This window comes from Hemicordylus capensis, chromosome 1 (genome assembly GCF_027244095.1).
Source record: "Hemicordylus capensis ecotype Gifberg chromosome 1, rHemCap1.1.pri, whole genome shotgun sequence".
NCBI classification, from domain to species: Eukaryota; Metazoa; Chordata; class Lepidosauria; order Squamata; family Cordylidae; genus Hemicordylus; species Hemicordylus capensis.
This window is the reverse complement of record NC_069657.1, coordinates 233,268,893-233,281,087: the sequence shown is the minus strand read 5'-3', so window position 1 is coordinate 233,281,087 and position 12,195 is coordinate 233,268,893. Positions and strand designations below refer to the sequence as shown.

The 12,195-nt window shown below is 43.3% G+C and overlaps 1 protein-coding gene across 3 annotated transcripts in view; it reads left to right on the top strand.

Moving 5' to 3' along the window:
• The window catches only part of UBE2F (ubiquitin conjugating enzyme E2 F (putative)), a 78,166-nt gene extending 66,196 nt beyond the window's left edge, over positions 1-11,970 (top strand). For all 3 annotated transcript variants that reach the window (XM_053283297.1, XM_053283298.1, XM_053283296.1), the window contains one exon: positions 9,754-11,970. In XM_053283297.1, the coding sequence (XP_053139272.1) occupies positions 9,754-9,804 (51 nt within the window). In that variant the 3' untranslated portion in view covers positions 9,805-11,970. The remainder of the gene's footprint in view (positions 1-9,753) is intronic.
• The last annotated feature ends 225 nt before the right edge of the window (positions 11,971-12,195 follow it).

The following is a 12,195-nucleotide window of genomic DNA, read 5'->3' as shown; positions in this document are numbered from 1 at the left end:
AGAAGAGAAACATTGAAAGTGAAGGAATGAATCACAGGCTGAAGATCTGGTTTGGACACCGCAGAAAGGTCATTGCCAGGCTGGATTGGTTTCCAAGACTGCTGGGCTGGCAGCTAATCCAAGGGGGTCCAACAGTGTCTTGGTGGGCACCTGGTTCCAGGCTTCCATGTAGGCTTATGTACAGCATGTGCCACAAACCAGGTGTAGGGAAGAGTGCAAAAAGAGATATTCGACTGGGAGTTGAAGGGAAGACTGGCAGAATGTCTATCAGCAAGCCTGCTTCTGAAAGATTAACCTCGGGGGATTCAGGAAAATTGTAAGGCTTAAAATCAGAGATCCACAGGGACTCTGGGCTTTCTTCAGTGACAAAAGGCATGGTGTATATTGTAGTTAAAGGGTTGTGGGAACTGGAGGGACACCAAGCAAGGCAGCACTCTCCAGTAAGGGACACCAAGCAGACAGCACTCTCATGTGCCAGTTCAGTCAGTGACAAGGAATGGCTCTGCTTGCATTAAGGTGGGGGTCAGGTAGGTCTGTTCAGCCTGCCTTTTTGTTTGCCCAGCCTGCCATTCTTAATCAAAACATGAGCTCTGGGTGCAGTTCCTACCTTTCCTAGGCTAGTGTCAAGGATCAAGCATCTGTCCTACCTGACAGCCTTGCTTTTCCAGAATAGATGCTTAAGTCCAAAATGTGACCTGCCTAGTAACATCATTTGGCTGCTGTTCATGTGGCTGTGTGAATGTGCAAATCCACTGGCGGAGAGGACTTTTGTGGATTTGAATGTTTGAAACATGCAGTTAGGGTTTCATTTTGATATGGGTTATTTCATGCTTTCTTAAATGCAGCTGGCAGTGAAGACAGAAGAAAAGAGTTGCCATGCTGGTCAGCGAAGGGTGGAAATGAATCTCTCTCTTTTTTAAAGGTAGAAAGTGGCACAGGGGCAGGATCCTGGAGCAAGAACAAGTAGCACGGGACACACTTTGTCCCTGCTACTAGCCTCTTGGACAAAGCTGAGGGGAAGGGCTGAGTGTAGTTCCATGCTTGCTGGCTTCCACGACTGAAGGTGCCTTCCCTTTCTTGACAGAAATCATTGAAATCGTTTTGGCTCCACTGATCGATATTGGAAAAGATCAGTGGTTATGGGGGTGTTGGTGGGGGGTGGGGTGGGGGAGAGGTGTTGTCTGCTGCTACAGCTAAATACAGTTTGAATAGGTTGTTCGGTTGATATTTTGTAAGAAGGGATACTAACCAAGTGCTATGTCTTAAGAGAAGAGCAACTAAAATGCTAAAGATTGCTGAATGTTCCAGTAATACTGGGTTCCAGAATATTCTGTGTTAGAGGGAGTTCCAGTGATACCAAGAGTGCCTGAAGTAGCATATTTAACTTAGCTAAAAGAATGTGGAGGTGGCATGATAGCATTGTTCGCTTATTAAAAGTTATTTTTTAAAAAAAAACCCAAAACAGTATTTTGCAATGATTCATGAGGAAGACGAAAAAGCAATGCATCGCAGTTGTATGCTCAAAGAAGTTGGGTAGTAAGTTGTTTAGAGAAGTTGTAGAATTTTCTCCCTATGAATAGCCTGAATTAGCTCCTGCCACTTCAAGGTTTCTCTCTAGGGCTCTTTGCAGCTTCCAGGTGTTGAAGCAGGTTAGTTATCAGGAGACTTGCAAATACACTGTTATATAAAAGCCTCGTTAATCTGCTGACATTTTAGAGTTCTTTATAAACAATATTATAAACAATATAAACAACCTGGGGAGACCCGAGTTCAAATCCCCATTCAGCCATGAAAACTAGCTGGGTGACTCTGGGCCAGTCACTTCTCTCTCAGCCTAACCTACTTCACGGGATTGTTGTGAAAGAGAAACTCAAGTATGTAGTACACCGCTCTGGGCTTCTTGGAGGAAGAGCGGGATATAAATGTAAAAATAATAATAATAAATAATATACCATTTAAACATTTAGTCATAGAGACAAATCGGACAAATCATTTTTTAAAAAATTGGCGCATCAATAATTGTCAGGGCAGCATTGGTCAGTTAGTAGGTTTCTTAATCAGCCATTTAGAAAAACATAAGAACAGCCCTGCTGGATCAGGCCCATGGCCCATCTAGTCCAGCATCTTGTTTCACACAGTGGCCCACCAGATGCCACTGGGAGCCCAAAGGCAGGAGTTGAGGGCATGTCCTCTCTCTCCTGCTTTTACTCCCCTGCAATTAGGGATGTGCAAACAGGTTCGACCCTGAACCTGTTCAAAGTTGGACCAGTTCAGTTCAACCATTCGGGGTCGAACCGATCCCCCCCCCCCAATTTGGTCCAACCCTGGACCAAACTCCCCCCGAAAACTGGCCAAAGAGCGCCCGAACTGGGCGACGGAGTAATTTCGAAGGCTGGTGGGGGGAGGGGGAACCTACGCGGACATACACCCCACCACCGTCTCCAGGAATTCTCCCTGAGAAGAGTAAAAGGTTAAAAAATATTTTTTAATTATTTATTTTCTAGAATTTAAAGGTCCGCGAACCCCACCGAACCAAGCGGGGGGTAGGGGGCTTCGAGGGGGTGCCAGACCGAACCTCAAACCGAAGGTTGGGTGGGTTCGAGTGGGTGCCTTTCTGGCCTCGAACCGAACTGGGCCAGCCGGTTCTGTGCACTTTCCTATCTGCAACTGGTACTCAGAAGCATCCTGCCTCTGAGGCTGGAGGTGGCCCATAGCCCTCCAACTAGTAGTTGTTAATAGAGCTCTTCTCCATGGAATTATCCAAACCCCTCTTAAAGCCATCCAGGCTGTCCCCTTTAAGAGGAGTTTGGATAATTTCATGGAGAAGAGCTGTCACCACAACTTATGGCAGAGAATTCCACAAGTTGATTATGCATTGTGTGAAAAAGTACTTCCATTAGTTGGTCCTAAATTTCCTGGCAATCACTTTCATGGGATGATCCTTGTTTCTAGTGTTATGCGAGAGGAAGAAAAATTTCTCTCTATCCACTTCCTCGATACCATGCATGATTTTATAGACCTCTATCATGTCTCCCCGCAGTCATCTTTTTTCTAAACTAAAAAGCCCCAGGTGTTGTAGTCTTGCCCCATAAGGAAGGTGCTCTAGGCCCCTGATCATCTTGGTTGCCCTCTTCTGCACCTTTTCCAATTCTACAGTGTCCTTCTTTAGAAGGACATGCTTGGGGCAGGAGCATGAAAAACTTTGCAGAAAGAGCTCTTATTTGGAGGTATGATGTGTATAGAGCAATTGTTCATTTTTACAGCTTTATTCAACTTAAAGTGGTGTTTTTCTTTGCAAGTTTTGTGATCTTTGTCATGAACATCATGAATTAGGCTAGCTACAAAACAAACTGGTTCCATACTTTCAAGGTAATTTTGTGTTTCTTAGACACAATTTCCCATGTCATGTAGTGAGCTACTTCTGAAACTGAGTATGGATTTTGGGGGGTGAGGGGTGGTTTTTAACCCCATGGAACATACCCAATCCCCAGGAACACGGAAAGTAGCTCTCGGATTCCAGCTTCAGTATTTTATGTTATGCTTAAACTTTATAATACAAGCTTTATAATATAATACTCTAATTCTTGTTTTGGGATGGTCAGTCATTAGGAAAACATACAAAATGACAATTAAAGTAAAGGTAGAGTGTGCCATTGAATTGCTGTCGACTCCTGACAACCACAGAGCCCTGTGGTTGTCCTTGGTAGAATTCAGGAGGGGGTGAATTACCATTGCCTCCTCCCGCGCAGTATGAGATGATGCCTTTCAGCATCTTCCTATATTGCTGTGACCCGATATAGGTGTTTCCCATAGTCTGCGAAACATACCAGCGGGGATTCAAACTGACAACCTCTGGCTTGATAATCAAGTCATTTCCCCACTGCACCATTAGATGACAATTACTCAGTGTTAATTAGCAGCTTATGCTGTGTGGCATGTCTGAAGACCAAACTAGACAGGATCTTAAAAAGCTTCTTTGTCTTGTCTGGAATGGGGCGTGGTCCTTTAAAAAATAGCAGCTTTGTCACAATTGGGACTGCATCACAGAGGTAAGGTGTGTGTTAACCCTTTTTCCTCTGCTGTTTTCCTGCTGAACACTCACATCAGACTGCTGTAATGGCATCTTCAGGAGCCCATAACATGTCAGAGGGAAAGGGCTAAATATCCCCATCTCTATATCATGGTCCCACTCTGGATTGGACCCCCCACCCCACTACTATTTTAAAGCTAAAAAACCCAAACTAGACAACGTTTGGCCAACACTAAGTTGCTCTTCATTCAAGCACAAAACTAATATCTATTCAGTAGCTGTATGAATCATACCTGCTTTTCACTCAGAACTTTTCACTTCCTTTGTCAAGAAGATACAAGCAGCGGTGTCTTTGGGAGGATGTCTGCTATATTTCAAACAATTTGACAACCAGCAATTCAGAAACTGAACTTAAGAGCCACAAATTGTTGGTGAAAAGCAGACAACGCTTTGCTGCACTTGACACTTGCTAGTTTTCGAAGACTCTTCAGTTATTTAGCTTCTTACATATTGCTCTGAAAATTAAATAGCATTTTTCTCTAGTATTTGATTGGTATGGAAGGTTTATAACCAGTGGTTGACATATTATGCAGCGTAACATGGGTGGTTCTGAACCATGCACAGTGCTGCAGGCGCTCAGGGAAGTGCAAAAGTGCAGAGACTCAAATTAGGGTAAAGTACATTGAAAATGTGCCAAAGTCCAGGCGCCCTACATTAAGTATATGCACTCTTGCACAAGACCGCCAGCACATTCTTTGGAGGCTGCAGCAGTGTGGGTGGTTCAGAACCACTTGTGTTATGCTGCATAGCATGTGGGCTACTCATTTCAGTGGGATTATGCTTTTGTTAATTAAAAACAGAGATTGCTTTGAGGCTCTTATGCTGCAGCAGAGGACACACCTACAACAGCATGCAAGCTGGAGCATATATCATGAGCCGAAAAAGGCTGTGTTGCTTGCCATCGCAAACCTATAACTAGGTGGGCAGGTGCTAGTGCAATGGTTCAGAGCAGGACAGTTAATCTGACCAAACAATACAGATTTGTCTCCGTTTTGGTCTTCTGTGTTCTGTGCTCCCCCCCGCAAAAAAGTGTGGGTTTTTTAAATGTTAAATTTACAAGGCTATACAACATTTCCATTTTAAGTATGTGGAACTTAAATAAACTGGTACTTCCAGTGTTGGATTTCGTAAGCCTTGCTCGGCTGTTTTATAATTCACTAGTAATTTTAAGCCCGTTAAAATAACGGGCGCTAGCAGGGTTGTGTAGCTTTTCACATGTATGTATGGAACTTTGGTCGGTTTGGGGGGGTGTGCTTGTGTGTTACTTTGTGTGCCGTTTGATGTGTTTGCCGCCCAGAGTTTTGTCCGCTGATCCCGCCTCTAAACACCCCGCGGCATGGCTGGTCCTCCTGCCGCCGCCTCTACCCTCCCCCCGGCTTGCCTGGTCGTGTTGCCTCGGCGTGTGTGTGGCTGGGCTGGACCCGCCGCCGCCCAGAGTGTTGCCCGCCGATCCCGCCTCTAAACACCCCGCGGCATGGCCGGTCCTCTTGCCGCCGCCTCTACCCTCCCCCCGGCTTGTCCAGTCGTGTGGAGCCGCCGCCCAGAGTGTTGTCCGCCGATCCCGCCTCTACCCTCCCTGCGGCATGGCCGGTCCTGTTGCTGCCGCCTCTACCCTCCCCCCAGCTTGTCCGGTCGCGTTGCGGCCGCCAACATGGCCGCCTGATGCCGGCGGTCGTGTCTCCCTCAGCGTGTTCTGGGCATGCGCATGCCCAGAACACTCTGAGGGAGACACGGACGCAGACACCATCCAACGAAGACACGGACGCACGCCAGGGACTTTATTATAGAGGATTATAATATCTAAATGTAAATCTACAAAATAATGAGTCTAAAATTCTCTGGTAGCTGGGCATGTCTCAAGAAGTAATCCCAGGGCATAATCTGAGGGCACATGCCATAGCCAGCTTGGTGAACCTAAGCAAGTCTAGGCCTGGTCAGTGCTTGCATGGGTGACCACTTGTGAATCCCCATGTATACTGCATTGTGTTCTATGATGAAAGAAAGGAGGAATATAAATAATAACTAAAATTAAATAGAAGCTGCTATGCTTTGCAAATTCACATTTGCACACACAGTACAGCTATTTTTCATTTTACTGAAGTTTTAAAGTGGATGCAGAACTCAGCTATATAGCTGACAAGCTATGTTTTGCTAAGTTAAGGCTGCTCTTTATTCAAGCCCTCAGATATGAGGAGCATCCACAGTGTTGCTGAAACATGCATTAGCAGAAGACACATCCCCCCGCTTCTTCCTGCTGAGCCCCATGAAAAGCCATGGCTAAGGGAACTTTAGAAACTGCATGGAATGCTGGGAGTGGGGGCTGCAGGAATCCCTGAAACCATAAGTAGAACAGTGCTTCAACTAGCAGCCCCCTGGGGAACTCAGTATGGAAGAGAGATGTGGGGACATGTGTTTCATTGTGTATGCTACCCGGTACTATGTACTTCTCTGCCAAATGTAATCAGATCAAAATGTGTGTTAAGTTTCAAATGACTGATTTCCCCTTCTCAAAGCAGTTAATATGCAGGCTATTCTAGAATGTCTCTTTGCCAGAACCCTAAGTGGTATGCATGGTGTTCCACTTACACAGTGGGGGACGGGTTCCGCTCTTCCATTCTAGCAGTAGCCTCTGCTCCCCCTTACCAAATCTCACCCGAAGGCAGTGGCAACTGGTGGTTGTTGGTTTTTTTTTGGGGGGGGGGAGGCTAGGCTGGGTTGGAGCCACAGGTAGTGAGAGATGGAGACAATTGTGGGCAGCTGCAGCAGTAGAGCCAGGACTAGGCAGGTTCCACTTGCAATAACTGGCAAAGTGCAGATTTGTAGCTAATGAGAGGGATCAAAATACACACACACATACCCTCAATTGCTTATCAGCAGAGATACAGAGTAATGTGGAAGATCTTCTTTGCTTTATAGTGCTTAACAGTAGTGTGTAGATTTATATCTAACACAGCAGGAACAAGTAGGAGTGTGCACGGTTCGGTTCAGGCACAATTGGAATGACCTCCAGACCGGTTCGGCGGTCCAGAGGTTCGGCAGGGCGGGGGAGTCTCTCTTTAAGGGGGGGTGGTAGTACTTATCTCCCCCCCTGCTGCTCTTCCCCCTCCGGTGCTGGTGCTGTTAAAAATCTTCTTGGGGCGGCAGAGTTCCTCCCTGCTGACCCTGCCCCCGTCGTTGTTCTTTAAGGCTTAAACGGAGAAGAGCTGGCGGAGCGCATGCGCCCTTCGTGGCACATGCGCTCGTCTCCGCCGCGGGCACGTGCCGCATATGTCCACCACAAAGGGCACATGATTTTTAACAGCACCAGCGCCGGAGGGGAAAGAGCGGCGGGGGGGGGGGTAAGTACTACCACCACCACCCTTAAAGAGAGACTCCCTCCAGTGCCGGACCACGCTTCTGTGGTTCCATGCACATCCCTAGGAACAAGCACACAAACATACAGGAAAAGAACTGTACAAGTCATAGACCTGCTATAAAAGAGAGTAATTGCATTCTGAAGTTACTAGGGCAGCTCTGTCTCCCTGATTATTTAAAAAATGAATAATAAACAATAAGAAAAAAACTCTGAGCCAGAGTTGTAGAGTGGTCAGTGAGCTGGACTAGACTGGTGAAATTCAGTTCAACTCACCATTCAGCCATGAAACTCACTGGGTGACTCTGGGACAGTCACTTATCTCTCAGCATAACCTTCCTCATGGGGTTGTTGGGAGGATAAGTATAACCATGTGCACCACTTTGGGCTTTTTAGAGGAAGCACAGGCTATACGTGTGCTTCCTCCATAATAAATCTATACAAGCCTCCATAATAAATCTATATAATATGCCACAGGAAAAGCAGAGATCAAATACAAAAGTGGAGAACAAATGCATTCTGAAGATACAAGGGCAGCTCTGCCTGCCTGTTTTGGTTTTTTTTTTTAAAATAATAATAATAATCATACGTAATAGAAAAAAACCCACAAGTTATGCAGCTGCAGCTATGAACCATCTTCTGTAACTTAGAGGACACTATGGTAAGCAAAGATGCATGGAGGCACCCTCTCCCTACTTCATGCCTGCAGAACTGCTAGGTGCCGCTCTCTTGGGTGCTCACCACTTAGCCTGTGGCATCCTAACAAGCAACAATTTTGTAAATAGAGATAACTTCCTTAATCCTTGCCCAATGAACCATAATCTCTAGTGGATATATTAATGATACAAACACTGGTCATAATCCAGAGAACAACCTGGTTAGCTCTCTGCATAGCAAATGGATTTTTGAAATTATTTTCCCCCTACATAATCCATTCCTTCTCTACATTCGCCACACCTACATGGAAATCCTCTTGGACTCAGTATGCCCTAAAAGAACTTCCTGGCTTCTTATGTCAGTTTCTAACGTAATTAGTCCAGTCTTACAGTTTGCTGTTCTTTCCAATGTTTTATGGCATGGCATGTTGGGAATGGACCATATGGCTTTGCATACAGATCAGAGAACAGGAGAGAGAAAGCAGAGGTTACATTCCTTCCCTCTAAACACACACAGAAGCCAGCAAAAGATCAGACTTGCCAGCCAGCCTGCCTGCTCTCTAACCAAAATAGTGATTGGAATCTTCTGAGTAGTGTTTTATAGCTCCTTCTCTCATATACCTACAAAAGGAAATCTTATGTAGATTTAACTAAAGGTTTATTTAGCAAGTAGTTAAAAGAAAAAGACTTCCCCACCTGCTGGGCACTCTGGCAGCCTGAAGAGTCAATCAGCATGGTGCCTTCTGATTGGTTCTCAGGACATTTTGAGCTCTTCCCACCTTCTGAAAACAAAGGCAAGCCTTGTAATTGGCTCCTGTCTCCATTAAAATTCAGATTTGAACTCCTTTGTGTGTTCCTATTCGTGTTTGCAACATTCAGCCCACCCTGCGTAAACACTGGGGCCAGGTTGCAAGCATGGAAGAGACACAGATAGGGAGGCAGTCAGAGAAATGGTTACAGAAGACATACAGTGGAAGTTAAATGGCTGACATATTTTCAGGTGGGCACCACCCACTCTGCCCTCAGGTAAAAGTCACCACTGCCCCAAGGTCAGAAAGCTTTCTAGTCTGTTACCCTATGGAAATAAAAGGTCCCGTCAGAAAGAAACTCGCTACCCCATACATGAGCAAAAGTGCTTTCACTTGTACAAAGGGGTGGGTGTGGGTTGAATACCACCCCTTGCTTTCTCACAGTTATATTTTATAAATAAATACTGACCTAGATGGACCAATAATTCAGTATGAGGCAGCTTCATATGTTCATAATTGGGAACTGAAGCTGAGCAATAGGGAAAGGCAACCCAGTTGTCTCAGTCCACCATCAGTTTATCTCAGTCCACCAGTTTGTGTGTAATGAGTAGAAGCAAAGTACATAAGATTTCAAGAGTGTGTCTGACAGAATCCTATTTTATACAATATGTGTCTTCACAATTTAATATAGTAGACACAACATTATTTTGTGTACAAAAAGATTGAATTGTGTATTTCCAAATTTAGCTGTGCATGTAACTTTTTTTCCCTTAAAACTGAAGAAGTGCACAACACATCAGCATTTCTGCAAATTGAACATGGAAAGTTTACAGCTTAGGAACAATAATCAAACCTTAAACTTATTGGGTTCTTTGTCTCCTCCACCCCACTCTGCCCCTCATATAGGAGGACTTCCGAAATAAAGTTGAAGACTACATTAAGCGCTATGCAAGATGATGAAGGGGGATGGATGGCAGGACTCTGGATGGTATACCATAATGTTGACTTTATAACTTGATTTAAAAAACAAACAAACCTGGAATGTATTCATCCTGTGTCCATGTTGTTCCAAAGAAGAAAAACAAGCTTCATAATAGTCCATGTGAAATGGAAAGTTCGCCATCAATACAGCAAGAAAATTGTGTATGTTGGTTGAAAAAAAGTTTTGTTAAGAATTTAGCAATGTTTTCTTTTCTGAAACTGTACTGTATATCCAGAATTGAGATATGCTTGAGAAGTTAAAAGAAATCACTATTAAGACTGTATTTACACTTTTTAAAACTTTCGTCATGACTAGTAACAATGATGGTATGTTTACTAGAAAATTGGCAAATAAATGTGTTTTCTGTAAGAACTAAGACACAAACATTTGCCTTTGCTGGTATTAAAATAAGAACACATCCTGCACCAAGCAAAGGTAATTGCATAAAGCCTGTTAGACCAATTTATTGAAGTTCATCTTAAGTGTTTTACAATTATTGCTTTCAGTTCATCTTTGGTCTACAGTGTTTTTGTTTGCATTTATTGTGGCAAGCACTTAGTAAAATCAAGGCTTATTTTATAGCCTATACATAAATGCAGTATAATTACTTGTAAAACAAAGTTTTACATGCAGGTGCAATGAAGGGGGATTTTTAAATACCACCTTTTTAACTTTTAGATTCTGGTGTGGAACTGTTTCAGACTGTTATGTAATAAAGTAACATGAAGTTTTGAGTAATACCCAGAGCTCCAGAACCTAATCCATGAGAGCAACTTAATGTGTGTTGCAGTCTTGTTATAACACTCTTGGAACACCCTTTTATGACAAAGGTTTGTATGAAGAGTAGTTCTAAAAACTATTTAGCTAGCTCTGTATCAAAGAATGTATATATGAGACTGCAAAATCCCTTTAGAAGGGGGCAAAGATCCATGTATGTCAGGAACTAGTTCAAAGCAAATGCCACACACACTGATTGGAACCAAAGAACTGGGAGGAGAAAGAAAATATCTTCTAGCACTGTTCCATAAGTTCTTGCACTAGTGCTTGCACAAGACTTCACACAGTGCTCTAATAGGTAAGTGAGTAGCAGTTCTCATATTCTGCTTGTGCAAGAGGTTGCATGAGTTCTTGCACAAGCAGAAGAGCATCTCTGGTTTTAGTTTTTTTTGCTGTGGAGCATTTTAGCATGAAGAGTAAATGAGGCCTCCCATAAGTGGGAGGAAGATACCTTTCACATGCAGAAGAGCACCTTTGGATCCAACACATCTCGTGCTTATTAACTTATCCTAGTCCTGACATAGTTGAATCACAACTGAAGCCAAGGATTGATTCTATAATTGGCCTGGGAACCAGTAGAAAAAGGAAAAGAAGCATAGTCGTCTAAAATGATTTCATTTAATGTTTATGGGGAAGAAATGAAATGTCTGGTTTACCACAATAAATTACTACCAAGGCCAGAGATAAACGCGTGTGTGTGTGTGGTTTCATACATACTGTGTGTGTAACATTCCTGCTTTGACCTATGCTGTGGAAGAATTCATTAGGGTCTCATGGTATTTGTCATTGTACCATTTTAAACTTTGATAATGAAAGTCTTGAAATTATACTATTACGTTGATCAAATTGGACCTGTGCAACACAGTTGGATGTACAGTGAATGCATTCCAGCCACTTTTAGTTCCTGTTGATTTCAATTCTCCCATAACAAAGGGAATTAAAAGGGTTTAACTTTGGCTGGATTGTACCCAATATATCATAGAAATTTGTTGCACATATCTATGGTTCTGTAAACCTGCAAACTTCTTCTTTGTTCTACTCAGAGAATGGCCTTCACTAGTTGCTTATGTTGGCTGGCAGAGCTGGGTCTTTGGGTAATTATTAGGCACATCTATGTGTCTTTGAGACTATAAATGGATTGCCCAGCTCTAGTGCAGTCTTTGTCCTATGTTTGCCCCTTCCCCGCAGAACAAGTTTTATAAAGTGTGTTTCCTTTAAACAAAAAATCAGAACAGCAGGAAGAAAGCCACTTGCACGTTCATCTGTGTAATCAGTAATATAGCCTGAAGGACTGTTTTTCCCTTTAAAGTGTATAATGTGGAGATATAAAATTTCTTCACTTCTGATTAAAGTTATTCACAAAGGTTTGCTATCTGTTTATTTGTCCAGCAAGTGTTTATCAAATCTTGTGCTTGGGAAGAAATATATTTCAGCATTCATTATCAACTTTAAAAAAAAACATGTCCTACTATGGATCCTCAGTAATTCGTGTTCTTCTTAGAATGACTCATTTGCATCAAAGTGTCAGGTTGGTAAGCCACTTTAAAGTCAGACTTTTTGAAACAATACTGGTATTTGTAAAATCTAAT